The sequence below is a fragment of the Vulpes vulpes genome, unplaced genomic scaffold (assembly GCF_048418805.1).
Source record: "Vulpes vulpes isolate BD-2025 unplaced genomic scaffold, VulVul3 u000000652, whole genome shotgun sequence".
Taxonomy (NCBI): Eukaryota; Metazoa; Chordata; class Mammalia; order Carnivora; family Canidae; genus Vulpes; species Vulpes vulpes.
In genome coordinates, this window is record NW_027325771.1 from 2709433 (window position 1) to 2735431 (window position 25999).

General features: G+C 41.8%; 1 protein-coding gene and 1 pseudogene across 2 annotated transcripts in view; one reads left to right on the forward strand and one right to left on the reverse strand.

Annotated features, from left to right (window-relative positions):
• MCCC2 (methylcrotonyl-CoA carboxylase subunit 2) overlaps positions 1 to 25999 on the reverse strand; it is a 71335-nt gene that overhangs the window by 18709 nt on the left and 26627 nt on the right. For both annotated transcript variants that reach the window (XM_025982129.2, XM_072745356.1), the window contains exons 7-10: positions 15592 to 15705; positions 6950 to 7014; positions 982 to 1081; positions 775 to 870 (exon numbers count right to left, since the gene is read on the reverse strand). In XM_025982129.2, coding sequence (XP_025837914.2) covers positions 775 to 870; positions 982 to 1081; positions 6950 to 7014; positions 15592 to 15705 — 375 coding nt within the window. The remainder of the gene's footprint in view (positions 1 to 774; positions 871 to 981; positions 1082 to 6949; positions 7015 to 15591; positions 15706 to 25999) is intronic.
• LOC112906991 (large ribosomal subunit protein uL15-like) lies at positions 22507 to 22967 on the forward strand (annotated as a pseudogene).

Here is a 25999-nt window from a genome sequence, read left to right on the forward strand (position 1 = left end):
TACATTATCACAGCTATGTAAAAATGTATACATACACAATAAGCCAAAACACCAAAATATTCGCTGCTTTCTCTGGAGGGTGGGATCATAAGCAATCTTATGTTTTTCTGCATTTTCTACAATTTTTCATACAATAACACAAAATAGTTTTATAGTCAAAGGGAAAACTAATAAATATTAAGGCACAGAACCTGATACTAAGATTATTTCCCCATTTAAAAAGTACTGTCAGATATGGATAGTGAACAAAAAGACTACATGCTATATGCACGCACTAAAAATTATTAATCGAGACCAAAGAAGACCATGTCAGCAATCTGTAACCATAGCAACATCTTCAGGCGTCATCAAAAGTCTAATCTCTGTTAAGGTCATATTGATCTGAAAGGGTGCGTTTTTTCCTTTCAACAACTTAATGACATTTCGTCCACTTCCCAAAATAAGAACACAAAAAAGAAATAGATGAAAATTAATAAAGTTGCCTACATCATTCCTAATGTCCACAGGAATAGGGAGTCCTATTGATGAACAAAGCAAGCGTCACCACTGTGCAATGAAAACTTTCCAACCAGTAAGAGATTTTTATCCCCCTCTTCCTTCTAGTAAGAGATCTTGCCCCTTACATGTCACTCCCTACTGAGAGCCACAAGGGGCTCTAGGCAGGAAAGTGGAAACCGATTTCAACCTTAAAAATGGATACACATAAAAAAAAAATGGATACAAACATAAAGAGACAGACAGCAGGGTTTATAGCTCACAGTTCACCCTACACACCTCTCGGACATCAAACTGCCTCTTAAGGTTTGTACCAACTATTCCATACAATTCATCAGCAGGGAATAAAGGATCTTCAGAAGGTTCTATAGTAACCTGCAGAAATATAAAACAATCATATTAATCCATTTAAAGACATAATTCAAGGTAACATAAGCCAAAATGCTTTGCAAGAAAATAAAAGATACAAGAACATAACCAACTCACATCTAATTTCTTCTGATAATTTAGATTCTTCACAATCTTCCTAGTTAAGTGAAGGGCATGATAATCATCCAAAGCATAGTAATCAGTTACTCCAGACTTTCTGCAGAGTAAAGCACACTAAAATAATCAGAACAGGAAAAAGGAAAATAAATATCTTAAACCCCAAAGACCCTCTCTCATCTAAAGATGACATCATTTTTACTTCCAAAATACTTTAATAAATGTCATCTAATTTGGGATGCCTGGGTGGCTCAGTGGTTGAGCGTCTGCCTTTGGCTCAAGGTGTGATGCCAGGGTCCTGGGATCGAGTCCCACATTGGGCTCCCCAGAGGGAGCCTGCTTCTCCCTCTGCCTGTGTCTCTACCTCTCTCTTTGAGGTCTCTTATGAATAAATAAATAAAATCTTAAAAAATAAACAAATAAAATAAACATACATCACCTGATTTGATTCTCATGTCCCTGGCAAGACAGTATTATCCTTTTATTACAAAGAGGAAAACCTGAGGTCTACATAAATTAAGTACCTTGCCCTAGGACTACCAGTAGCTAGCTGTGTAAGAATCCACACCTTCTATTTCTCAATCTTGACCTTCTTCTACTAGACCAGAGAGCCTTGCTGACGAGGACTTCTATTCAATGTGCATCCCATGCACCTCAAACAAAACTGTACATGATGGCAGTTCAATACCACAGATGGCACACTTCCATGATGTAGTCCATAACTACAAAGGGTCTGTAACTAACTGAGCTCCTAACAAAGATCCAACTATGGTCTCTCATTTCAGAGAGACTGCTGAGGCCCCTACCTTACAAGGTTACACCTTAAGGGTAAGCTTTCACAGGTAACTAAAGGCTTGAAGACTGTGTCTCTCAGATCAATGGCAAAAATGAGTATCACTAAAACAGAACTGTGATAAGGGCCACAGACGTTCCTGTTCAATTTCAAATTCACCGTGAATGAAGCATGGGCTTGCTCTGGTTATTAGTTTTGTTCTGATTAGATGGCTTTTTATCTCATATGTAGATATACTGATTCTATAATATGGTATTAAAAGAAACTGCACCTGGGTGGCATACCTAAATGAGCATCAGACTCTTGGTTTTGGCCCAGGCCATGATCTCAGGGTCATGGGATCGAGTCTGTTTGGGATTCTGTCTCCCTCTGCCCCTCCTCTCTTTGTATGTGCATGTGCATGCACTCTCTCTCTCTAAAATCAACCAATCAATCAGTAACTATAGGGGCACCTGGCTGGTTCAGTCAGTGGAGCATGCAACTAACTCTTCATCTCAGGGTTGTAAGTTTGAATCCCACTTTATCCCCCCTATGGGGATAAAGATTACTTAAAAATAAACTTTTTAAAAAATAAATCAATAAAATAACTGTAAAGGCAAAAATATCTATCTGAAAAAAATAGAATTTTGGCTCATTTTATGAGTAAGGACAAATCTGCTGCAATCTAAATTGTGATGTCTCGTCTAGGGAAAATGCCTTGACAGCGGTTTCGTAGGACTGGGTTCTCATGCTGGTTTCAGGGCACTCTCCACCTCTGGATTGGGTGCTTCTAAATGAAGAGTAAAGACCATGTTTACTCCTTGCTATAGCCCTGCAACATTCTGCAAATGGTAGACCCTTCAGTTTTTCGAACTTAACATGACATTTTACGACTAACCATTCCTTTAAATGCTTCATACACCATAACCTATAACTGCAGACCTCTAGCTACACTGCAGTAATTCAGAAAGCAAACAGAAGCAGAAGGAACTACTTTGCAAATCAGCCAATATTTAAAAGAAAACGCTTTCTTTTAAAAACTGCCTAGTATTTACCAAAACAGCAGGAAAGGGAAGCCTCTGATGAAACACTGTATTATGGAAGTCTTTGTGTCAAATTAATTCCTCAGGACGGCTAATCAGAGAGGCTTAAATATGTATTTACAAAGAGAAGAAACCCAAAGCAATTTGTGACTACTAAATCTTATTACACTGTTCAAAAAAAAGCTGTCACCACATAATCACTGTCCTGTGATTTTAAACAGGTTATTATGAGTAATCATAGCTAGTGGTAATAGGGCACTTACCAGGCACCAAACACTGTGCTATGAGGTGGGGACTGTTCTTATTTTCACTTTGCATGTGAAGTCATGAGGCTCAATGAAGTTAACTAGTTTATCCAGCCACAAGGTAGTAAGTAAAGCAAACAGAAGACGAATTCCAGAAGCTACCCCCCTAACTCGGTATACCACCAACAGCTTTTATGGGCACCAGGTGACTTTTGTTAAAATAGTCAAGATAAAAATTTTTAAATTAATGCTCCTCAAATACTTTCATCTCCTCATCCTCGTTAAGCAACCACAAGCAGTGGCAGCCCACTTTGTCCTGTACCCCACTCACCCTACTCTCCCTGCATCCTCGTCCCTCTAAGCTGAAACACCCAAGCCACTGTCTCCCTGCCATGGTCAGTGTGATCAAAGCAATGCAGTGTGGCCACTTGTACACTTCTGCTCACTGTAAATAAACAAGTGTTCTGTTCCACACACACGGAAACTCAGGCTCACCTTGAGCTTTTCCTGGCCAACCTAAACGCCACTCCCTTAACCACTTCTCCTAACTGGAAAATGAGAGCATGCTAGCAGATTCACTTTTGTAATTGTTTTTTAGCTCTGTTTATTTCTCTTATCTGTATAATGAAATTATTAATCCTTGAGGGCAGACACCAGGTGTAGAATTGTTCCATGTTACTCACAATACTTAGAGCCATCAATTTACCCACGGTGAACACTCAGAAAGGAATGAAGAGAAAATTGAGGCTGTGTAGATCCCTCAAATAACGTTTCTAAAGGCGTACCAGTGTTCTTTGATACTAAAGTAGAATGTTTTACCTGTCTCTCTTACCTACCTACCTACCAGGCTGCTCCCACAGTCACCTGCCTCCCTGGGTTTGAGGTCTGGCAGCACAAAGAGAGGTTTATGCACCTGCAGGCCACAGAGCTCAATGATTAGATCTCCTTGCCAGGTATGCCTGGCTTCTTCAGGGACGGTCCAAGGCTCTCTTCTTTATCTACACTCAGCTTGAGGTGAGCTAGATCATCTATTCCCGTAGGTTCAAATTCTACTTCTATGCTGACGATTCCCAAATAAAGATTTCCAGCACTGACTTTGGCTGCAGACTCGTCAATTAACTGCCCACTCAGCCAGCATGCCTACTTGATGTCTCAAGCACCTCAAACATATCAGGTCCAAAGAAAAACCTGACCCCCCCACCCCATCCCCAGATCTCCTCCTCCTCCCATCCTCCCAATCTCAGGAAGTGAAATCTTTTCTAGTCATCATCTTTGTCACCTCACTTTCCTACAGCCCTTGTATGAAATCCACCAACAAGTCCTTCAAACTTACTCTAAAACAGAGCTCAAAACTGATCACTTCCCATACGTGAACTACCACCAGAACCATCTAAGCCACTAGCATCTCTCACCTATTGCCACTGATAAAACTCCCTGACTGGTCCCTCAGGCAGACTCATGCCAACTCCCTAAATGTTCTGTTTAACAGCCAGAGTGACTTTCTAATGAAATATTTGATAATGGCACATCTCTCCTTAAAACTCTTCAATGGTTTCCTAATTGCTCTTAAAAAAATAAGTCCATTCTTGGGAAATATCAGAAAGGGAGACAGAACATGAGAGACTCCTAACTCTGGGAAACGAACTAGGGGTGGTAGAAAGGGAGGTGGGCAGGGGGGTGGGAGTGGCTGGGTGACAGGCACTGAGGGGGGCACTTGATGGGATGAGCACTGGGTGTTATTCTATATGTTGGCAAATTGAACACCAATAAAAAATAAATTTATAAAAAATATATATATAAATAAATATAAATAAATAAAATAAAATGGCAGCTCTTCAAACTTACCTGATCCTCAGTAAAATTGTTGGCAAATTGAACACCAATAAAAAAATAAATTTATATAAAAAAAAATAAGTCCACTCTTTAATGACCAGTTATGATAAACAACAACAATAAAAATAATGGCAGTTAAGATTTATAGGTACTTATTTAAAGCAGGTATTGTTTCAAGCAATTTACACCTATCATCTCATTTAATCCTCACAGAACTCTAGGTCTTTGTACCCCCTGAATACTAACCTCAAACGAATGGGCCAGGGACACGATGGAGCCAGCTGAGGACTGACTCATGAGAGCCAACTGTGTGCACCTCCTGCTGATTCCACACTCAGTGGTGTCCTGCTGGGGCCTTGCAATCAGCCTTGGTGGGATCATTTACACCACAGGAATTGGCAGATGCCACAAAGCAGGACTTTTTCCTTCCCCAGAGAACCAGCTTTTCTGCATTTACCTGATGTTGAGCATCTAGCTAAGCCGCTCCATGGTGCAGCTGCCTCAGCATCTGTTGTTTGGCTGAGCGGACTGCAGGCACCTTCAACTGCCTCCAGCCCACTTGTGTAAGCATATGTGCTAGAGAGCAGCCACAGATTCCCAGCACATCCAAGTCCTGATGGGACTTCCTGAACAACCCTTGTGAGCAAGTCTCCTCTGCCTCCCAGCTCCTCCCTGTATGCCTTATGTGCATAAGACCCATGGGGAACCAAACAAAATATCAATCTTTTAACTTGAACTGACTAAACTAGCCTTGGCCTGAGAACCCCCAGGCACTCCGCTCCAACAACAGACCCGAAGAAGAAAAATGTGCGCAGGTTCTGCCTCTGTCTGTACTCTGCCTTGAGCTCCCAGCGTAGCCCCTCGAGGCGTGCTGTGGACTTCCTCTAGGTTCTGTGAGTAATAAACTTGTCCATTTCAATTTCTCCTGTGGTCTGTTGTTGCTCACCATCCAGCACTCTGTGCTCCACTTAACAAATATTAATTTAACAATGCCACGGGGTGCCTGGGTGGCTCAGTCAATTGAGCATCCAACTCCTGATTTCGGCTCAGGTCACGATCTCAGGGTCATGAGACTGAGCCTCACATCAAGCTCCATGCTAAGCATGAAGCCTGCTTGGGATTCACTCTCTCTCCCTCTCCTGCTGCCCCTCCTTACTTGTGCTCTCTAAAAATAAAATAAAATCTTTTAAAAACCCCAAAAACCAAAGTCATAAGACCTGCACACCAGTGGGCTGGATCAGCCTTCTTTTATTTTTTAAAGATTTTATTTATTTATCAGAGACATACAGAGGGAGAGAGAGAGGCAGAAACACAGGCAGAGGGAGAAGCAGGCTCCATGCAGGGAGCCCAAGTGGGACTCGATCCCAGGTCTCTAGGATCACGCCCTGGGCCAAAGGCAGCGGCCAAACCACTGAACCACCCAGGGATCCCCTGGATCGACCTTCTATATGCTCTCCCTATACTTCTTTACAGGCCTTAACACATGTACACATATCATTTATCATTTTTTGGTAATTATTTATCAGCCACCTCCCTGACTAGCATGTTAAGCTCCCTGAGGTCAAAGACAATGTCTATCGTAAAACCTTGAACATCTAGAACAGTGTCTGCCACATAACAGGTGCTTGATGGATATTTGTTAAAGAAATGAGAAATGTGGGATGCTTGGGCAGCTTAGCAGTTGAGAGTCTGCCTTTGGCTCAGGGCGTGATCCTGGTCTGGGATCGAGTCCCACATCGGGTTCCCCTCAGGGAGTCTGCTTCTCCCTCTGCCTATGTATCTCCCTCTCTCTTTGGGTGTCTCATAAATAAATAAATAAATAAAATCTTAAAAAAAAAAAAAAAAGAAATGAGATACCTGTCTCTCCAGTCTTTTTAGGCTATAATGTAAAAGCTGACGTTCTAGCTTAGAAATGCAACTCTACAATTCAAAGAACTGAACCCTAACAATAGCTCAAGAACAGATAAACTGCGGTTGGATCTGGCAAGTTTAATTCTTAGAAAAAATAATCAAACTCTCTCTTCAACAAAGAGATGGCAATGAATCCTTGAAAGAAACAAGTGCTTCAGTCTCACCTGCAATGCAGATCGGCACCTCCAAGATCCTCAGCGGACACTTCTTCCTTGGTTGCAGCTTTCACCTACAGCAAGGATAAAAGTCCATGGTGAGTTGTGCCCAACTGAGACGTAAAAATGCTTACCTACCGTGCACGGCTTTCTAACCTGCCTATGCTTATTACCACTCCCTCTTCCACAGAGCTAAAGGTTTTATTTTCTCTTTTTTTACATTAAAAAAAAAATGTTTTTAAGTAGGCTCCACATCCAGCATGGAGCCCAGTGCAGGGATCAGACTCAAGACCCTGAGATCAAGACCTGAGCTGAGATCAAGAGGTGGACAGGACACTTTAACCAGCTGAGCCACCCACGCACCCCCAGATTTTGTTTTCTTATTCCACCTACTACTCAGCAAACCTAGAAAAAACTGTCTCTACTCTACAGATGAAAAATCTGAAGCCAGCCTAAGGAACTTCCCCACAGCTCCGGAGCAACAATGGAACCTGAAGTGAATCGGGGTATTTCCAGGCTAAAAGCCTGCTCTCCTTCTCCTACCTTATGCATGTTAAAGCTTTTGTGCTATGCATATGCTCTTCCCACTGCCTGCACTCCCTGCTCCCTGTCACTCACCTGGGGAATCCATGTGACCTTTCCTGACCTGTGCAGGACTTTTCATCATTAATGACACTCCAGAGCAATAAGAGAACAATGCTTGCTCATCTGTGGTCCAAGAATACTCCTTATGCGCCTCCAACAGGGCATCTGCAGACTGTGCATGTCAGTAATCTGCATGTGCCTCTGTTGGCTCCTTTCTACTGTGAATTCCTTGATGGCAGGAACTGTGTTGTATTCGTCTCTAAAAGTTCAGTACCCTTAATGAATTAATGCCTTTTTTGGACCATCCGGAAAAACTGCAGTAACTATCACAAATTCTTAAAAGTGCAATACCTTTAAGATGCCAAAAAAATCTCTAAGATTACCCACATCTAAGATTCAGCAGAAAAAGTAACAAGTCAGGAAATGACAGATGTTGGTGAGGATGTGGAGAAAGGGAAACCCTATTATACTGTTGGTGGGAATGTAAGCTGCTGCAGCCACTCTGAAAAACAGAGCTACCCTATGATCCAGCAATTGCACTACTGGTTATTTACCCCAAAGATACAAATGAAGTGATCTGAAGGGCACTTGCACCCCAATGTTTATAGCAGCAATCTCCCAACAGCCAAACCAGGGGAAGAGCCCAGATGTCCATCAACAGATGAACAGATAAAGATGTGGTGCGGTGTGGTGTGTCTGTGTGTATATGCAATGGACTGCTACTCAGCCATCAAAAAAATGAAATCTTGCCATTTGCAAAGACATGGATGGAACTAAAAGGTATTATGCAAAGCAAAATAAGTCAATCAGAAAGATAATCATCATATGATCTCATATGTGGAGTTTAATAAACAGAGGATCATAAGGGAAGAGAGGAAAAAATAAAGCGCGATGAAATCAGAGAGGGAGACAAACCAGAAGAGAATCTTTTTTTTTTTTTTTAAGATTTTATTTGTCCATTCACGAGAGAAACAGAGAGAGAGAGAGAGAGAGGCAGAAACACAGGCAGAGGGACAAGCAGGCTCTACACAGGGAGCCCGATGTGGGACTTGATCCTGGGTCTCTAGGATCACGCCCTGGGCTGAAGGCGGAGCCAAACCGCTGAGCCACCCAGGCTGCCCCAGAAGAGACTCTTGATCATAGGAAACAAACTGAGGGTTGCTGGAGGGGAGGTACATGTGGGGATGGGGTGTCTGGGTGATAGGCATTAAGGAGGGCACATGCTATAATGAGCACTGGTGTGATACAAGACTGATGAATCACTGACCTCTACCTCTGAAACTAATAATATACTATATGTTAATCAAATTTAAATAAAATTTAAAAAATAAAAAATGATTCAGCAGAAAATGATCAAAATGAAAGACCTCAAGTACTATATTAAGAATGACTTCATCAGAACCTGAGAAATTCTAACAGAAAAGAAAGAAAAACCATTTAGTGACAAATGCCAACCTGACCCCTTAGGAGTTGCTTACTGATTCCTACTTCTTTGGGTTGACTGATTTCTTATTCTTCAAATAGGAAAAGCTTTTGGAACAATGAACATTTATCTAAATTGCAGCACAGAAAGGACTTATTATTCACTACATCAAAAGCTCTGCCTTGGGCAACCCGGGTGGCTCAGCGGTTTAGCGCTGCCTTCGGCCCAGGGCCTGATCCTGGAGACCCGGGATCGAGTCCCATGTCGGGCTCCCTGCATGGAGCCTGCTTCTCCCTCTGCCTGTGTCTCTGCCTCTCTCTCTCTGTGTGTGTCTCTCATGAATAATAAAATCTTTAAAAAAAAAAAAAAAAGCTCTGTCTTAAACAAAATATTATCACACAGAGAAACAATTAAAATTTTCACCTCCAATTATTCCACCCACAGAACTGAATTCTTGGTTCTCTTCCTCCCAAAATATTCAGTGTAAAATAGCCTTCAGCCCAGACAATAATTATAAGAGGTGTCTGGATATTTAAAGTTGTATAAAGGAATAAGCCACCAATAGACTGTGTTTATTTCTAAGGATCTGACTAATATCAACTGATAAAATAAGGATTTGTCATTCGTTAATATTTACTGACCACCCACAACATATTTGATACTGTGACAGGTGCAAAGATGATAAATATCAAAACAAGTTCAGAAGACACAGGAACAAAAAGCTTCTTCAAAAGCTTGTCTTTAAAAAAAAAAAAAGCTTGTCTTATTGGTATGCATTTTTCCAACCACTTTAAGCAACAGAAAGCTATAACAACTCAACCAGACGTTATGCATGGTTTGTGATTTTCAGTAAAACATGTGTCAAAATTTAGAAGCCTCAAGCAGATAGATGAGATTTCTGCTGGTGCTTCCTTTTTTATTTAACCTGTAAACATAGTCTTTCAGGTCTTTCAATGTAGGCTACACAACAGAATTCAGTTGTCTAGGAAGACTGCCGACTTTGGCTGCTAAACTGCTCCTTGCTAAGGTAAATTTGCATCCACTGACCAAACTGCATGGAGCCTGCTTAGGCTGCAAGTGCACCCTTTCCACAAACTCTTCTCTTGAAAACCGCTAGTGTTATTTCAGTATTGTGATGCTACGCACAGTCCCAAAAAGGCGTGTTCAAATTTTAGTCCTATCTTTACTCATTCCTTAAGAAAAAACACCTAAAAACTACTGAAGGTTTGTACCCTTCACTAGACAAAGGTAAATTCCAAATGAATTCTCCTACCATTAACCAATGATAAGTATCACTCATAGCTAGAAAAATATCAAAGAATAACTGATACCACAGGCCTTTTGGATAATGCCTTGAAACTCTTATCACATTTAAAATAGCAGCTCTTGGGGACAGCTGGGTGGCTCAGTGGTTGAGCCTTTGGCTCAGGGCCTGATCCTGGAGTCCTGGGATCGAGTCCCACTCGGGCTCCCTGCATGGAGCCTGCTTCTCCCTCCGCCTGTGTCTCTGGCTCTGTCTGTGTGTCTCTGATGGATAAATAAATAAAATCTTTAAAAATAAATAAATAGAAACGACAAATACCCACCATCTGCTTCGACGTGGATGGAACTGGAGGGTATTATGCTGAGTGAAATAAGTCAATCGGAGAAGGACAAACATTATATGGTCTCATTCATTTGGGGAATATAAAAAATAGTGAAAGGGAATAAAGGGGAAAGGAGAAAAAATGAGTGGGAAATATCAGAAAGGGAGACAGAACATGAGAGACTCCTAACTGTGGGAAACGAACTAGGGGTGGTGGAAGGGGAGGTGGGCAGAGGGTGGGGGTGACTGGGTGATGGGCACTGAGGGGGGCACTTGATGGGATGAGCACTGGGTGTTATTCTATATGTTGGCAAATTGAACACCAATAAAAAATAAATTTATAAAAAATATATATATAAATAAATATAAATAAATAAAATAAAATGGCAGCTCTTCAAACTTACCTGATCCTCAGTAAAAATTTAAAATGAACATAATCATTTGGAAAATACACATACTTCACATCAAAGCAGGCACAAGCTCTTTTTAACGTACTTTTTAAAACATTTGTGTTACTATTCCAAAACCAAAGGTGACTTTTTTGTCAGACTTTTGAAGCAATAAGCTTACTTCCTGAGACAGAATTCATGTACCATAAAATTCACATTTGAAGAATCCAATTCAGTGGGGGTTTTTTTTGTATATTCACACGGTTGTGGAATCACCAACTCCACCTAATTCCAGAAGTTTCCTCACTCCCAAAAGAAAGCCCATACTCACTACAGTCACTCTCCATTCTACCCTCCTCTTGGTCCCTGGCAACCACTTACCTACTTGCAGTCTGTATGAGTTTGCTTATTCTATATATATCATGGAAGTGGAATTTTACAATATTTTTTCCTTTTGTGTCTCACATAATGTTTTCAAGGTTCATCTATGTTGTAGCAGGTGTCAGAACTTCATTCTTTTCTTATGGCTGAATCATATTCCATTGTGTGGATATTACGGTTTTATAATACCCTTGACATTCTTCTTACCTATATAATATTCTTAGATTTCACTTAGATAATGGGACATTTTGTTGTATGATGTAGTAATTATGTGTGGCTTCATCTGCCCTCTCTTTATCCAACTGAAGTGACACAAGCATAGCAAAGACAGCATTACTGAACATCACCAGCATGGAGCTGACCAAAGAGAAGATGGGGAAGAGCCCAAGATTACATAATCTACTCCTCAGTCCTGCAACACAGGCAGCTCACCAGTAAGGCTGCAGGATCTCACTCTCAGAAGGGCTCTGTGCTTGGCGTTTAATGGTCAGTGGTTACCCTACTGATATCCAAATCTTATCTTTAAATATGTGTTCTGTAAATGAAGTCTGATGGCACAATGGGGAGTCTGTGTTGGGGTTCAGAGCCTTGGCTCTTACTCGTCTGCCTCCCATCATCTTTCTGTAAAAGGTTCTTGGCCCCCTGCTTCCCTGCCATCTGGTGCCTAGGTCCAGGGCTCTGTCTTATTTGCTCCTCCCCATCCCTGTCTTGCGACTATTACACCTATCCCCCATGGGGGCCTGGTATGGGCAAAGGGAAGATCAGGATCAGGTGTGCACTCCCTGGTGTCTCACGGTGGAGCACAGCAGCAGCATCCCTTGGTGTCTCACGGTGGAGCACAGCAGCAGCATCCCTTTCCTGGGCTGGTGGTGCTGAGGTGTATTCTCCAGCATGTGACTCAGTGGATGTATGGGTGGGAGCTAAGGGACAGCGTTTCGCCCCTTGCCCATCTGGATATCAAGCACAACCCAACATGGAGGCTGCATATCCTTGGAGGGGTCACATGTCCACTAGGAGTTGAACAGTGGGCCCACTAAAAGCACAGATGCCTGAGAAGGGGAGTAGTCTATGCCTGAAGGAGCATGTACTTAAATAGCAAATAAAAAACATCAAGACAGGTAAAGGTACCAAAGAAGGAAATGTTTTATATTTTAGTACCTTTAACAGGTACTTTTTCCTCCTTTTTGAACAAGGGGTCCTGGACCTTCATTTTGCACTGCGGTCTGCAAATTATGTAGCTTGCCCTACCAGTGATTCATAAAGATTACTAGGATCAGAAATTTAGAGCACTTCTCACAGCTATTCTAACTTGTTCCTTCTTTTTTTAAACTTAACCTTTTTGAAAAGGTAATGTTTCCACAAGACTCAGAAAGTCAAAGGTCTCAAAATGTTTATGTTCAGCACACACACAAAAAGGCAAAGGTCTCTCTCCTGCCCTGTTTCAACTCCTCTGCATTAAAACTATGTTTATTGTATCTTTTCCAGAGTTTCTTTATGCATATACAAGCTTACAAATGTATAATCTGCCCTGTTTTATACAAAAGTTGACATAGTATGTGCAAGCACCTTGTTTACCAACTTCTAGTGATCCCGAGTCAAACAAAAGGACAATTGAGGTAGAAGAAAAAGTAAGTAAAAGTTTATTTCATTAGCCATTCAACAAATGATACTGGGCCAACTACATATCAGCATACAGAACAATGGTGGATTCCTTCCTTAAACCTACCCAAACTAAAAATGGATTATGAACCTAAAAGTAAGAGCTAAAACTTAGAAGAAACCAAAGTATTAAATCTTCATGATCTTGCAACAGGCAAAGCTTTCACAGATATTACACCAAAAGCACAGCAAAGAAAAAAATGCATAAATTGAACTTTATCAAAATTAAACATTTTCATGCTTCAAAGGAAGAAAGTGAAGATAATTCTCAGAAAGAAAATATTTGTATCCAGAACATATGAAGAATTCTCTCAATTCAACAAATAGCCCAATTTAAAATGTGGGCAAAGGGGATGCCTGGGTGGCTCAGTGATTGAGTGTCTGTCTGCCTTTGGCTCAGGGCATGATCCCAGGATCCTGGGATCAAGTCCCACATTAGGCTCCCCGCAGGGAGCCTGCTTCTCTCTCTGCCTCTCTGTGTCTCTCATGAATAAATAAATAAAAATCTTAAAAAAAAAAAAAAAAAAGTGGGCAAAGGAGCTGAATAGATATCTCTCCAAAGAAGATCTACAAACAACCAACAAGCAAGTGAAAGATGCTCAACATCATTAGACATTAGGGAAATGCAAATCAAAACCTAAATGAGGGACACCTGGGTAGCTCAGCAGTTGAACGTCTGCCTTTGGCTCAGGGCATGATCCCAGGGTCCTGGAATTGAGTCCCCATCAGGGCTCCCCGCAGGGAGCCTGCTTCTCCTTCTGCCTGTGTCTCTGTCTCTGTCTGTCTTTCATGAATAAATAAATAAAATATTAAAAAAACATGTGACCTAGCAATCGTACACCCTAGTATATAAACATTATAAAGGAAAACATACCCACTTAAACTTGGATATGAATGTGCACAGCAGTGTTATTCATAATATCCAAACACTGGAAACAACCCCAATGATTTATCAATGATAAATGAATAAACAAAATGCTGCCTATCCATACAATGAAATATTATTCAGCAATAAAATGAAATGAGTGGCTTCTCAAAAAATTATAACACATAATTAATTAAACACAATCCAGCAATTCCACTTCTGAGCATATACCCAAAAAAATGAAAGCAGGGACTTAAACAGCTATATTTGAACACTCATACAGCATTATTCATAATAGCCCCAAAATGGAAGCAACTCAAAAGTCCACTCATGGATGAGTTAATAAACAAAATGTTGTATATACATGCAATGGAATATTATTCAGCCTTAAAAGGAAGTTCTCATGTATGCAGCAACATGGTAAATCTTCAAGACATTATCCTGAGTAAAATATGCCAATCACAAAGGATATTGTATGATTCCACTTATACAATGTACCTAACAGTAATCAAATTCATAGAAAAAAGAGAATTATAGTAGCCAGGAGCAGTGGAGATTGGAGAGAATAGGGAGTTAATGTTTTTTGTTTTTTTATAAGATTTAATTTAAAAATCTTTAAAAGGGATCCCTGGGTGGCGCAGCGGTTTAGCGTCTGCCTTTGGCCCAGGGCGCGATCCTGGAGACCCGGGATCGAGTCCCACGTCGGGTTCCTGGTGCATGGAGCCTGCTTCTCCCTCTGCCTATGTCTCTGCCTCTCTCTCTCCCTCTCTGTGACTATCATAAATAAATAAAAATTAAAAAAAATTAAAAATAAATAAAAATAAAAATAAAAATCTTTAAAAGCCAGAGGCAGGCACTTAACCACTGAGCCACCCAGGCATCCCAGGAGTTAATGTTTAATGGTCACAGATTTTCAGCTGGAGCATATGAGAAAGTTCTAGAGATGGATGGTGGTGATGGTTGCACAATAATGTGAATATACTAGTGCCACAGAACTGTGCACTTAAAAATGGTTAGAATGGGGATGTGTGGGGGCAGCCCAGCTCATCGGTTTAGTGCCACCTTCAGCCCAGGGCCTGATCCTGAAGACCCAGGATCGAGTCCCGTGTCGGGCTCCCTGCAGGCAGCCTGCTTCTCCCTCTCCCTCTGCCTGTGCCTGTCTCTCTCTCTCTCTCTCTCTGTGTGTGTGTGTGTCTCTCATGAGTAAATAAGTAAGTAAATAAATAAAATCTTAAAAAAAATAATAATAAAAAGAATAGGGATGTGTGGGTGGCTCAGTCGGTTAAGCATCCAACTCTTGGTTTCCACTCAGGTCATGATCTCAGGGTTGTGAGATCGAGCCTCATGTCAGGCTCTGCACTCAGTGGAGTCTGTTTGAGGATTCTCTCCCTCTGTCTTGCCACACCCTGGTTGTGTTCTCTCTCTCTCTAAAAAAATAAATAGGGCAGCCCGGGTGGTTCAGCGGTTTAGCGCCACCTCAGCCCAGGGCGTGATCCTGGAGACCCGGAATCGAGTCCCACATTGGACTCCCTGCATGGAGCCTGCTTCTCCCTCTGCCTGTGTCTCTGCCTCTCTCTCTCTCTCCTCTCTGTGTTTCTCATGAATAAATAAATAAAATCTTTAAAAATAAAAAATAAATAAATCTTTGAAAACAATGTTTTGTTTTTTAAAGCAATGGTTTAAAAAATGGTTAGAAGGGTAAATTTTATATTATGTATATTTAACTTCACTCATTCACTCACTCAATCAAGACCATGTTCTTACCAACGGGGGTCCTGCCAAGAAAATGGTACCCTGCTTGCGTACAATGACGTTTTCATCAGCCATTGCAGGGACATAAGCACCACCGGCTGTACAGGAGCCCATGACCACCGCTATCTGAAATCCAAGCATACAAGAAACCCATGAGGTGCAGCTTAAACAGTTATAGTCTCTGGGTCTATCGAGCCATAAATGTTGCAGTACCAGAGGATATTATTAGCTGGTCCCTATACTTCATTTTTAAAATGGTCCTCTAAATGTTTGGAGTATGTTCTTAACTACTTTTACCAAAGCATTCTGAAGGATTTAGGTCACATTTTTACAAAATCTATGGACAGTCTCCCTGTTGGAGAGGACTGGCTCTTTAGGACATTAGCCTGATCAACTAATGGAGAGAAGAAAACTCTGCAATCCACCCACAAGTCAGCAAAACTCTGTTGAAACTAATAATAACCCTTCTCGATAATTACCACTTACCTCATAAGAATACAGAAATAATTCTCCAAATGAGTGTTAATACCTTGTGTTACCCAGAATATGGTATGTTATAAATATAAAACTAATGTCTGCATCACAGTTGAAAATCGCATTCAAAAGCAAATCAGCTGTGTGGAACCTAAGTGATGCATATGCTGAGAGTCCACAGTGCTGTTTTCTCTACTTTTACATATATTTAAAATGTTACATAAAAAGCTTAAAAAAAAAAAACAAAACAAAACTCCTGCTTAGAGTAAGACACAAAGAATAATGCATACGGGTTTGGCTGATTACCCTTGGGCAGAAATAAATAGTATCAGGGCAGCCCCGGTGGTGCAGCGGTTTAGCGCCGCCTTCAGCCCAGGGTGTGATCCTGGAAACCCAGGATCGAGTCCCCTGTCAGGCTCCCTGCATGGAGCCTGCTTCTCCCTCTGCCTGTGTCTCGGCCTCTCTCCCTCTCTCTGTCTCATGAATAAATAAATAAAATCTTAAAAAAAAAAAAAAAAAAAATAATAATAATAATAATAATACCAGAGAAAAATAAGAAAAACATGTAATGGTTATTTTCTTTTTTTTTTTAATTTTTTTAAAATTTATTTATGATAGTCACACAGAGAGAGAGAGAGAGAGGCAGAGACATAGGCAGAGGGAGAAGCAGGCTCCATGCACCGGAAGCCCGACGTGGGATTTGATCCCGGGTCTCCAGGATCGCGGCCTGGGCCAAAGGCAGGGGCTAAACCGCTGCGCCACCCAGGGATCCCCTGTAATGGTTATTTTCTTAAGTTACCACGTGAAAGCACTTATTGCTACTAATTCTAATATTCCAACAGTTTTCTTACGGTCATACAAAGATCCATTTTGGAATAAAAATGCTACATAGTATGAATCCAAAGACGCAGGGCAGCAGGAGTTAAAATTTTTCTATCAAAATGGCTGTCACAAAAAGCATTCTTCCCTACTTCACATATGTTATTAAAAATGCTGCAACATTTCACTGTCAACATTATCACAAACGTGCTTATCACATATCGTTTCTGCTTATCAATCATCCAGAAATTTATTTTCAAAATATCTATGGCAAGAAAAACTCTCACACAAGGAAAGGAACACAGGAAATATCCACAGTAACAGTGTTCACAATAGCGAAGATATGCAAATAATCAACACATCCATCAACACATCATTTTGAATGAATCAATGAACTGTGAATAAATAAGTTCTTTAAAAATCTGAGGGAAAAAACAAATGAAACGCAAACACTTTATGTAAATCCCAGTGGAGGGTACGCGAGTATTCCATTGTTACTGCACTATTCTCTACATTTTCTGCATATTTGAAATATTTCATGGGCTTTTTCTTTAAGGCTTGAGGAGTAAAGAACAGCAGATACAGCTCAAACCATTTCAGTACTAAAAAAAGCAAGGAAATAGAGAAGAGTTACAGTGAGGCAAAAATCTAAAAAGGGACAAATTTCAAAAGTAAGACCTAAATAACCAAACAGGCATAGCAAGGTTCCATGAAAGCAAATTGAAAGCAAAAGGAAAAAAGAGCAACCGTCAGCAAATATTCAGAGGATGGATGGGAGGTGGGGTGGGTGAGGTACCAAGAAAAAAGAATGCAGGTTTTGAAAGGTACTAAGACAATAATGAGGGAAATGAAGCTGAATGCCATGCTATCACAGGGGGAGAAAACATTTACCAATTTAGTAGAAAAGTTTCACAAGTGAAGAACTTATTAGTGCATCTACACCAGGGAAATTTTACCATATTCCTAAAGGCACTTCGCATAAGTTTTTTTTCCCCCACAAGTACTCCCAAAACCAAGGAACTCGACGATCCACTTCTCTCACACACACCGACAGTGGCCCCAATGATCCCTGGCTCTCGGTAGTCACATCCATCCAATCCCACCCTCTTAGGGTGTGGTGGATCGGGTAACAGACTTCTAGCCCACAGATTATAGCCAGTGTCACTGTGGTGATCCAGCTATGAGACCACGTCTTGCACCTTGCCAGCCCTCTCTCTTGCCCACTTGCTTGTTCGCTCTGAGGCAGCCAGCTACCACGTGCTGACTTGCTCTCTACATACAGGTGCCCACTTAGGAAGGAAGCTAGGGATGCTTTTGGCCAACAGCTCATAAGGAACCCAGTGAGGCCTGCAGAGAGCTGGGGCAGATCCTTCCCAGTCCAGCCTGGGGAGGACTGCAGCCACACCAACTCAGCTGTGCCACAGACACTGCAGAGTAATAAATTGCACTTTAAAGTACCAATGGTGGGGGCGCCTGGGTGGGTCAGTTGGTTAAGCGTCTGCCTTTGGCTCGGGTCATGATCTCAGGGTCCTGGGATCGAGCCCCACATGGGGCTCCCCACTCAGTGAGGAGTCCACTTCTCCCTTTCCCCAGTCTGTTTGTGTTTGCTTGCTCTCTCAAATCAATCAATCAATCCACCAAATTTGGGGTTAATTTGTTTTGCAGAGATAGATAACTAACACAGAGATCAAAAACCATCTACCTTAAGTAACTGCAACAGAGGCAAATCTGAAGCCTTGGGACAATCTTTGTTTAGAAGTACTCTGTTGTTGCTATTCTGCAGCACATCTGTTATAACTATTCCTCTGTTCCAGATGGGAGACAGACCATAATTCCAGAGAGTAATGAAAAACGAAGAGACATGGGTAAACCTTGAAACCATCATAGTAAATGAAAGGAACCACTTATTATATGATCCCTTTCAAATGAAATATGTCATGGGCAAATCCGTAGAGATAGAATGTAGATGAGTGGCTTCCCAGGGCTGGAAAGATTGGATAGAAATGGAGAGTAACTGTTAATGGATACGGCATTTCCTTTTGGAGTGATGAAAATGTTCTAAGATTGACTGAACTCTGTGAATATCCTAAAAACCACTGAACTGTACATATTAAGTGGGCAAGTTGTATGGTGTGTGAATTTGATCTTAATACAGCTGTTATAAAATTTAAAAAAGAGCTGGAATTACTAAGTATATAACATTCAAAATTCTCAAACTTTTCATCAAGAAGAAACAGGCTACTCTGGACATGAGTGTCTCATAAACACTAAAATCTCTAAAGCAAACTGACAATAGAAGTAAAGAGGAAATAAAAGAACAGAGATTAGAGAAGTCACCACTGTTACAGAATCTCCTCTTCTCATCATTTAATTCTAAGCAGATGCTCACTCATGAAACTGGGTGAATATGTCCCAAGAAGAGCCCAACCACTGTTTCTGCTCCTTCTTCTCACAAAGCACAGGAACCCCAGGGCCAAACAGCTCCAATAACTTTGTGTCCCAAAGCAGTCGTCTAGGGTACAACAAAGATCTCACAGGCTGAGCCACACTGGACAAATGATGTGGGACCCCGAAGGGAAACCCTGCTGCTCTGTCTACTAAGAGGACATGAAAAGGACATAAGTAAGGTGCAAGGGCATCACCTGTTCTGCACACACTCAGGGGAGAGATCTGGCTTGCAATGGAGGCTCAGCACAGGCACCCAATCAGGAGACCCAGGACAGTGACTCTCTTATCTGCTTCAGAACAAAGGGGAAGCCCCAAGAACTCCGTTGAGAGACTATAGCTCCCCCAGGCACCTGTGAGCAGGGCTTCCTGGGACATGGACAAACCAAGAGATCCCTCTAACAGGGTGGATGAGGGAAACAAAGGCAAGAGAGATGTAGCTTAAATTAAATCTCCTCACAGCGTGCAGACCACTGATAGATCCTGAGACACACAGGCCATGACCTTCCTTGGGAAACTCAGGGCAGCCTTAGTGTTCTCATGTTTAAAGGGAACCTTATCTTGGCAGCAGCTAGCCCCTTGGGGTCCTGAGAGCCTCCCTTCCAGAGTCCTTGGAGACTTATGCTCTCCCTCACTCCTACTAATGGAAAAGTACATAATCAGTCACTCCTCGCACTCCCAGGGCAGCTCTTCCTGCCCACAGGTCCTGTCCTTGGGCTTCAATAAAACCACCTTTCTGCACCAAAGACATCTCAAGAATTCCTTCTTGGCTGATGAACCCAAAAACTTCCAAATTTCACCAGGGTGAGGAGGTCCATGGTGATTCAAGACTTGCACCGAGAGCAAGACAGCAGCAAGAAGGCGAAGAGTGCAGTGTTTCTGACCATTACACTGCTTGCTGTCACTGCCACAGAGAGAACACGCAGAAATTCTGAGTAAAAGGAAACAAGATACTATACCACAGAGGTAAGAGTCTGCAAAAACATTCGACAAAATCTCATTACCCTCCAGGTCTTGCCTGAACAAATAGAGACTGATTCTCATTGCACCAAAACCAAATTACATATTGTAGGTCAGCAGCCTGCCCTATAGAAAGGGTCTCTGAGAGAGTCAAGAGGTTTTATATCTAATTCTGAAAAGCTGTGTAAACTCTAGACCTCCATCCTTCCACTGAAAAATTGCATAAGACTCTCCAGTTCAAGGGTACGTTATGATAAATGTAATAGAACTTAGAGGGGGGAAGGTCTCAGCTGCTTGATGGAAAAGCCATTAAAAATACAGTATGTAAAAAAATAAAAATAGAGTATGTTTTTAGGGGCGCCTGGGTGGCTCAGTAGGTTAAGTGTCCGACTCTTGATTTCACTTCAGATCATGACCTCAGGGTTGTGAGATTGAGCCCAGCATCGGGCTTGGGGCTCCGCAAGGAGACTACTTGAGTCTCTCTCTCTCCCTCTTCCTCTATTCCTCCTCTTGCTTGCTCTCTCTCCTTACCCACTCTTTAAAATAAATAAATAAATATTTGTAAAAAAATTTAGGGGTGCCTGGGTGGCTCAGTCGGTTAAGCGTCTGACTTCAGCTCAGGTCATGACCTAAGGATCCTGGGATGAGGCCCTGCATCAGGCTCTGCACCCAGCAGGGAGCCTGCTTCTCCCTCCCCCTCTGCCCCTACACCCACTCCTGCCCTGTCTTTCTTTCTCTCAAATAATTAAATAAGGTCTTTTTTTTTTTTAAAGCAAATGCAGAAAGCAATTATGTCTGTATCACACTGTTTCTTTCGCCTACCTACAGAGCCTCCATTAAAAAATAAAAGCCATAAAATACACACATTATTTCAACAGCTGTCTAAAATTTAAGAACATTATCAATTATACTGACTGATCATACCACTGATTCTGGAGTACTCGTACTTATCTGTGCTAAATAGGCTGAAATGTGCACAGAAAACAAAGTCCACCTTACCCAGAACGTCCTGTTTCTTCCCCAATCTGTTTGTCAGCCTCAAAGCCATCAGAGTGATTTCATCCCCCGCAGGCCTTATCTGACTTCATGGGCAGGAATGCATTTTAAAAATAATGAGCAGCTCTTTCTGCCCACAGGTCCTGTCCTTGTGCTTTAATAAAACCAACTTTTTTTGCACCCAGGAAAAATAAAACAGGGGTACCTAGGTGGCACAGTCAGTTGAGCTCCCAACTCTTGATCTCAGCTCAGGTCCTGATCTCAAGTCATGAGATCAAGCCCCACTTAGGGCTCTGTGCTCAGCAAAGTCTGCTTGAGATTCTCACTCTCTCTTGCCCTTTCCCTGCTCTCTCACAAAAAAAAAAAAAAAAAAATCATAAAAAAAAGATAGCGATATACAATGCCTGTCCTAACTCAGCCCCTCAAAACAATTACTATCATCTGAAGCAAAGAAACTAAATTTTAAAAATAATGATCCAAGCCAAGAGGGGGGAAGCGAGGGGAAGGAAGGAAAGAAGAAATCAAGAACATTCTGTTCCTGGTGCACTAAAAGATTACAGTCAAACAGGGTAAGAGGTGATGTGGCAAAGATGCATCTAGACCAGACCACTACTAATTTTAAAAGTTAATGGTGATGTGAGACCTAAAGAAAACAAAGGGTCCACCTCTGAAGAGAATTAGCAGTCTCACACTTCAAAAGCCAGCAACATGGACCCACAGTCTGGAAAATAAAAGAAGTGTGTTCCCAAGATCATCAAGACATCACTATGGATTTGCAGAAAGCCCACAGAAGGTCTCCTTAGGACAGGAGACTCTAAGCAAGACCACCAGACACCAGTATGCCAAATCTTTAAACTTCAAAAACAAAAAACAGGTCCTAAAGCATACCAGAAAGGAAGGAAAGATAAAACAGAAGAGAAACAGAGGCAGGTACCTTATATAACCATTTTTTCTCCTGGAGAGCAAAATCAAAAATGTTAAGCCATTTAGGTCTGTAGGAATCTGTCTACATTTTTACCACTGCAAAGATATAGGGAACAACAGAGATAGGGCTGTCAAGATACATACATCTTAGAAGTAAGTGGATAAGTGAATTTACAATAGGCAAAGGTTAATAACATTTAACAAAAACCAACCTTGGGTAGGAAAGCAGGAACTGAATGAGTAAGGAAGCTAGTGCTCCCTATCAATATGCACACATGACGGCCTCCCTCTTTTATCTGGGCTGCTGACATGACATCTAGACTGAGGAAGACCCAGATACTTCAGGGCCCCGTGAGCTGTGGCCAGAGCCACATCGGCAAGCACTCAGGAGGCTGGGCTAATGCTGGTGGCACGTATCACCACAGGGTCACCTTAGACAAATCTCACCCAGGTTACCGTGAAGAAGCTGGTACGAGACATTACCACTTAAAGAGGAACGAGAGCGTCTGTGCAACTGTCAACCTTCATAAACTGAGGACCTTCATCAGTGAGGAGACATGGGTAAAAGCTGCTAAAAACCAGAGTGGAACTGCTCCTAACGCTGATGTGGTGTGATCGGGCTACTACAGAGTTTTAAGAAATGGAAAGGTCCCAAAAGCATCTCTTCCATCATGAAGGCCAAATTCTTCAGTAGAAGAGCTGAGGAGAAGACTAAGGGTGTGCCTCTTAGTAGCTTGAAGCCACAAGGCGGGCGGGTCACTAAATGCTAACAAGTGTTTTTCAAAAACAAAAACAAAAACAAAACAAAACCCAAAATGCACATATAACATAACTGGAGTTACAACAAGTGATTGCTTTATGTAATAAAGTATATAAACAAAAACTTTAAAAGGAATAATCAAGTATAAAAACTTGTTTTTATCAAGCCATCTAAGTCAAAGTTTTAAGTAAATAATAAAGCATACATTAAAATTTAAGAACTAGGGCAGTTGGGGTGGCTCAGCAGTTTGGCGCCACCTTCAGCCCAGGGCCTGATCCTGGAGTCCCGGGATCGAGTCCCGTGTCAGGCTCCCTGCATGGAGCCTGCTTCTCCCTCTGCCTGTGTCTCTGCCTCTCTCTGTCTCTCTATCCCAAAAATAAAAAAATAAAAATCTTAAAAAAAATAAAATAAAATTTAAGAACTAGTACTCGGTATGTATGTCAGGTATCACTTCAATAGTTACAAAGAATTTCACTCTTTTAATAAATATGGAGGAAGTATCTTCTGATATTGTCTCTTATCTCAAGTGGCTTAGTCAAGTCAGCAAAATTAGTCAGGACACATCTAGATAAAATGAATAAATGCCATTAGTAAGGTATAACTCAGAAATTATGGGAGTTGGGAGGAAAAGATTACTTCCAGGAAGGGATTCTAGAAGTCTTCCTGGAAAAGACAGCATCTGAGATGCACTTGGAAAATGAAGAATAACTCAGACTATAAGGAATGCAGGAGGGAGGGCCCAGCATGGACCTGAGTGGTAGTCACAAAAGGCCATGGGGCATGTGAATTACAGTGACTGGTTCCGATCAACAGCCCTTGACAGTGAACAATAAGGCTAGAACGTATGACTGGAACCAGATCACAAAGGGTCTTAAGTATCAGGCTAATAAATATGAAGTTTGCTTTGTAGAAATTGTGGTTTACAGCCAGGGAACCAGATGAAGAATAACTTTCCAGTTAACACGTACAATGGACAGAAAAGGAGACATGAGGTAGTCGGGGACATAGGGCAGGCGAAGCTAGTGCCACAGCATAACCGGCAGCGCAGCTCTGAACTACCTGTGGTGATGGCAGTAGGAATGCAGTAGAGAGGACAAGGTATATTATATATTGATTATCTCTCAGCACCAAAGGAGCTCCTGGGAATACAAAAATTAGGAAGACAGATTTTTTTTTATTTTTAACCTGAGATGATTAGGTAGGGGCAGAAACAGAAGTCAGGAAGCTATTGAAGCTTCAATCCTAGGGATAAGACCAAGAAGGAAGAACCATCAAGACAAAACAGGGACATGGCTGAAGGAACCAGTCAGTGAAAAAGCAAACGTGCTCAAAGTCTAGTTTGAGCCTATAAGTATTAATGGGAAATCCATGCAGACAGAACACCCAAGGGGAAACAGAGGTGAAATGGGAGGTCAGCAAAGATCATGGAGATGAAAGGTAGGTCCTGAGCGTTTACAAAACTGTTCAGGACAAGTTCCTGGGTGGGGTAGGGTGGGGAGGATGACATGGAGACAGCGGGAAACAAGGAAAGGCCAGAGGCCTGAAGCCTAAGGAGGATTTCTGGGAAGGGAGCAAATGACAAGACCAAGGGGGCACATGGAGTGAGAATCTGGTCTCTAGGAGGCTAGCGGGAGAGTGAGCAGTCAGAAACAAAGGTCCTGGGCAAGTTGTTAAAGAGTCTGCTGGTCCAGGGAAGGAGAGAAGCTTCAGGGAACAGAAGCTAGGAAAGGTTCTGTTCTATTGGCAGTTTTTATGCTTTTTCTTTACCCTTTAAAAACAGAAGAAGTCGGGGGATCCCTGGGTGGCGCAGCGGTTTGGCGCCTGCCTTTGGCCCAGGGCGCGATCCTGGAGACCCGGGATCGAATCCCACATCAGGCTCCCGGTGCATGGAGCCTGCTTCTCCCTCCGCCTGTGTCTCTGCCTCTCTCTCTCTCTCTCTGTGACTATCATAAATAAATAAATAATTTAAAAAAAAAAATTAAAAAAAAAAAACCAGAAGAAGTCAATGTAGTTTATTGGCTGTGAGGGAATAAAAGGTGGATGAGAAAAAAATTAAAGTGAGAGAGAGAAGGGATAAATGATGAGGCACAAAGGAGAGGTTGGCATTAGGGTCATAAAGGACGAGTTCAGGCTCGGAGAGGAAGAGGGACAGTTGTTTCTGGGATAAAAGAAGGCAAAGCCACAGTGTTGTAGTTCAACAGTGCTCACACACAGCCTGATTTCTTCACTGAAGTAGAAGCAAGAGTTTCAGTGTAGACATGAGGGTTAGAGGTCACCTACTCAGGAAAAGATCAGAACAGGCGCTATGGAGACTAGTTCACAATAGCAATTGGAAATTTTCCTCAAATTCCAAGAGGTTCATCAGAATAAGGAAGGTAAACCTTTACCCTAAACTTCCTACTAGAGTGAAATAGAAAAAAGATATGATAAGAGAAGTGGCTAAACTAAAGAAATACTGATATTACAATGTTTAAGGGGATCCCTGGGTGGCTCAGCGGTTTAGCGCCTGCCTTTGGCCCAGAGCGTGATCCTGGAGTCCCAGGATCAAGTCCCATGTCGGGCTCCATGCATGGAGCCTGCCTCTCCCTCTGCCTGTGTCTCTGCCTCTCTCTCTCTCTCTCTTTCTCTCTCTCTCTCTCTGTCTCTCATGAATGAATAAGTAAAAATCTTTAAAAAAAAAAAAAAAAAGAAAAGAAAAGAAAAAACTAAGAGGCGTTAGGTATCTCAGTGGTTGAGTGACTGCCTTCAGCTCAGGTCATGATCCTGAGGTCCTAGGAGTATCTCCACCTGCCTCTTCCCCCACTCATGCTCTCTCGCTCTCACTCTCTGTCAAGTAAATAAATCTTTAAAAAAATAAATAAATAAAATAAAATAAAATAAAACAGGAAAAGGGAAAGCATTCAAATGCCCTTTAGACATTTTTAGATTTTTTTTTTAATCATAGGCAGGTCAGGTACTGCTTATTCAAAAATATATGAACATTTTCATTTTAAAAAGACCTTTTTTTTTTTTTTTAAGCACTTTAAGCTGTAGCTTCCACGG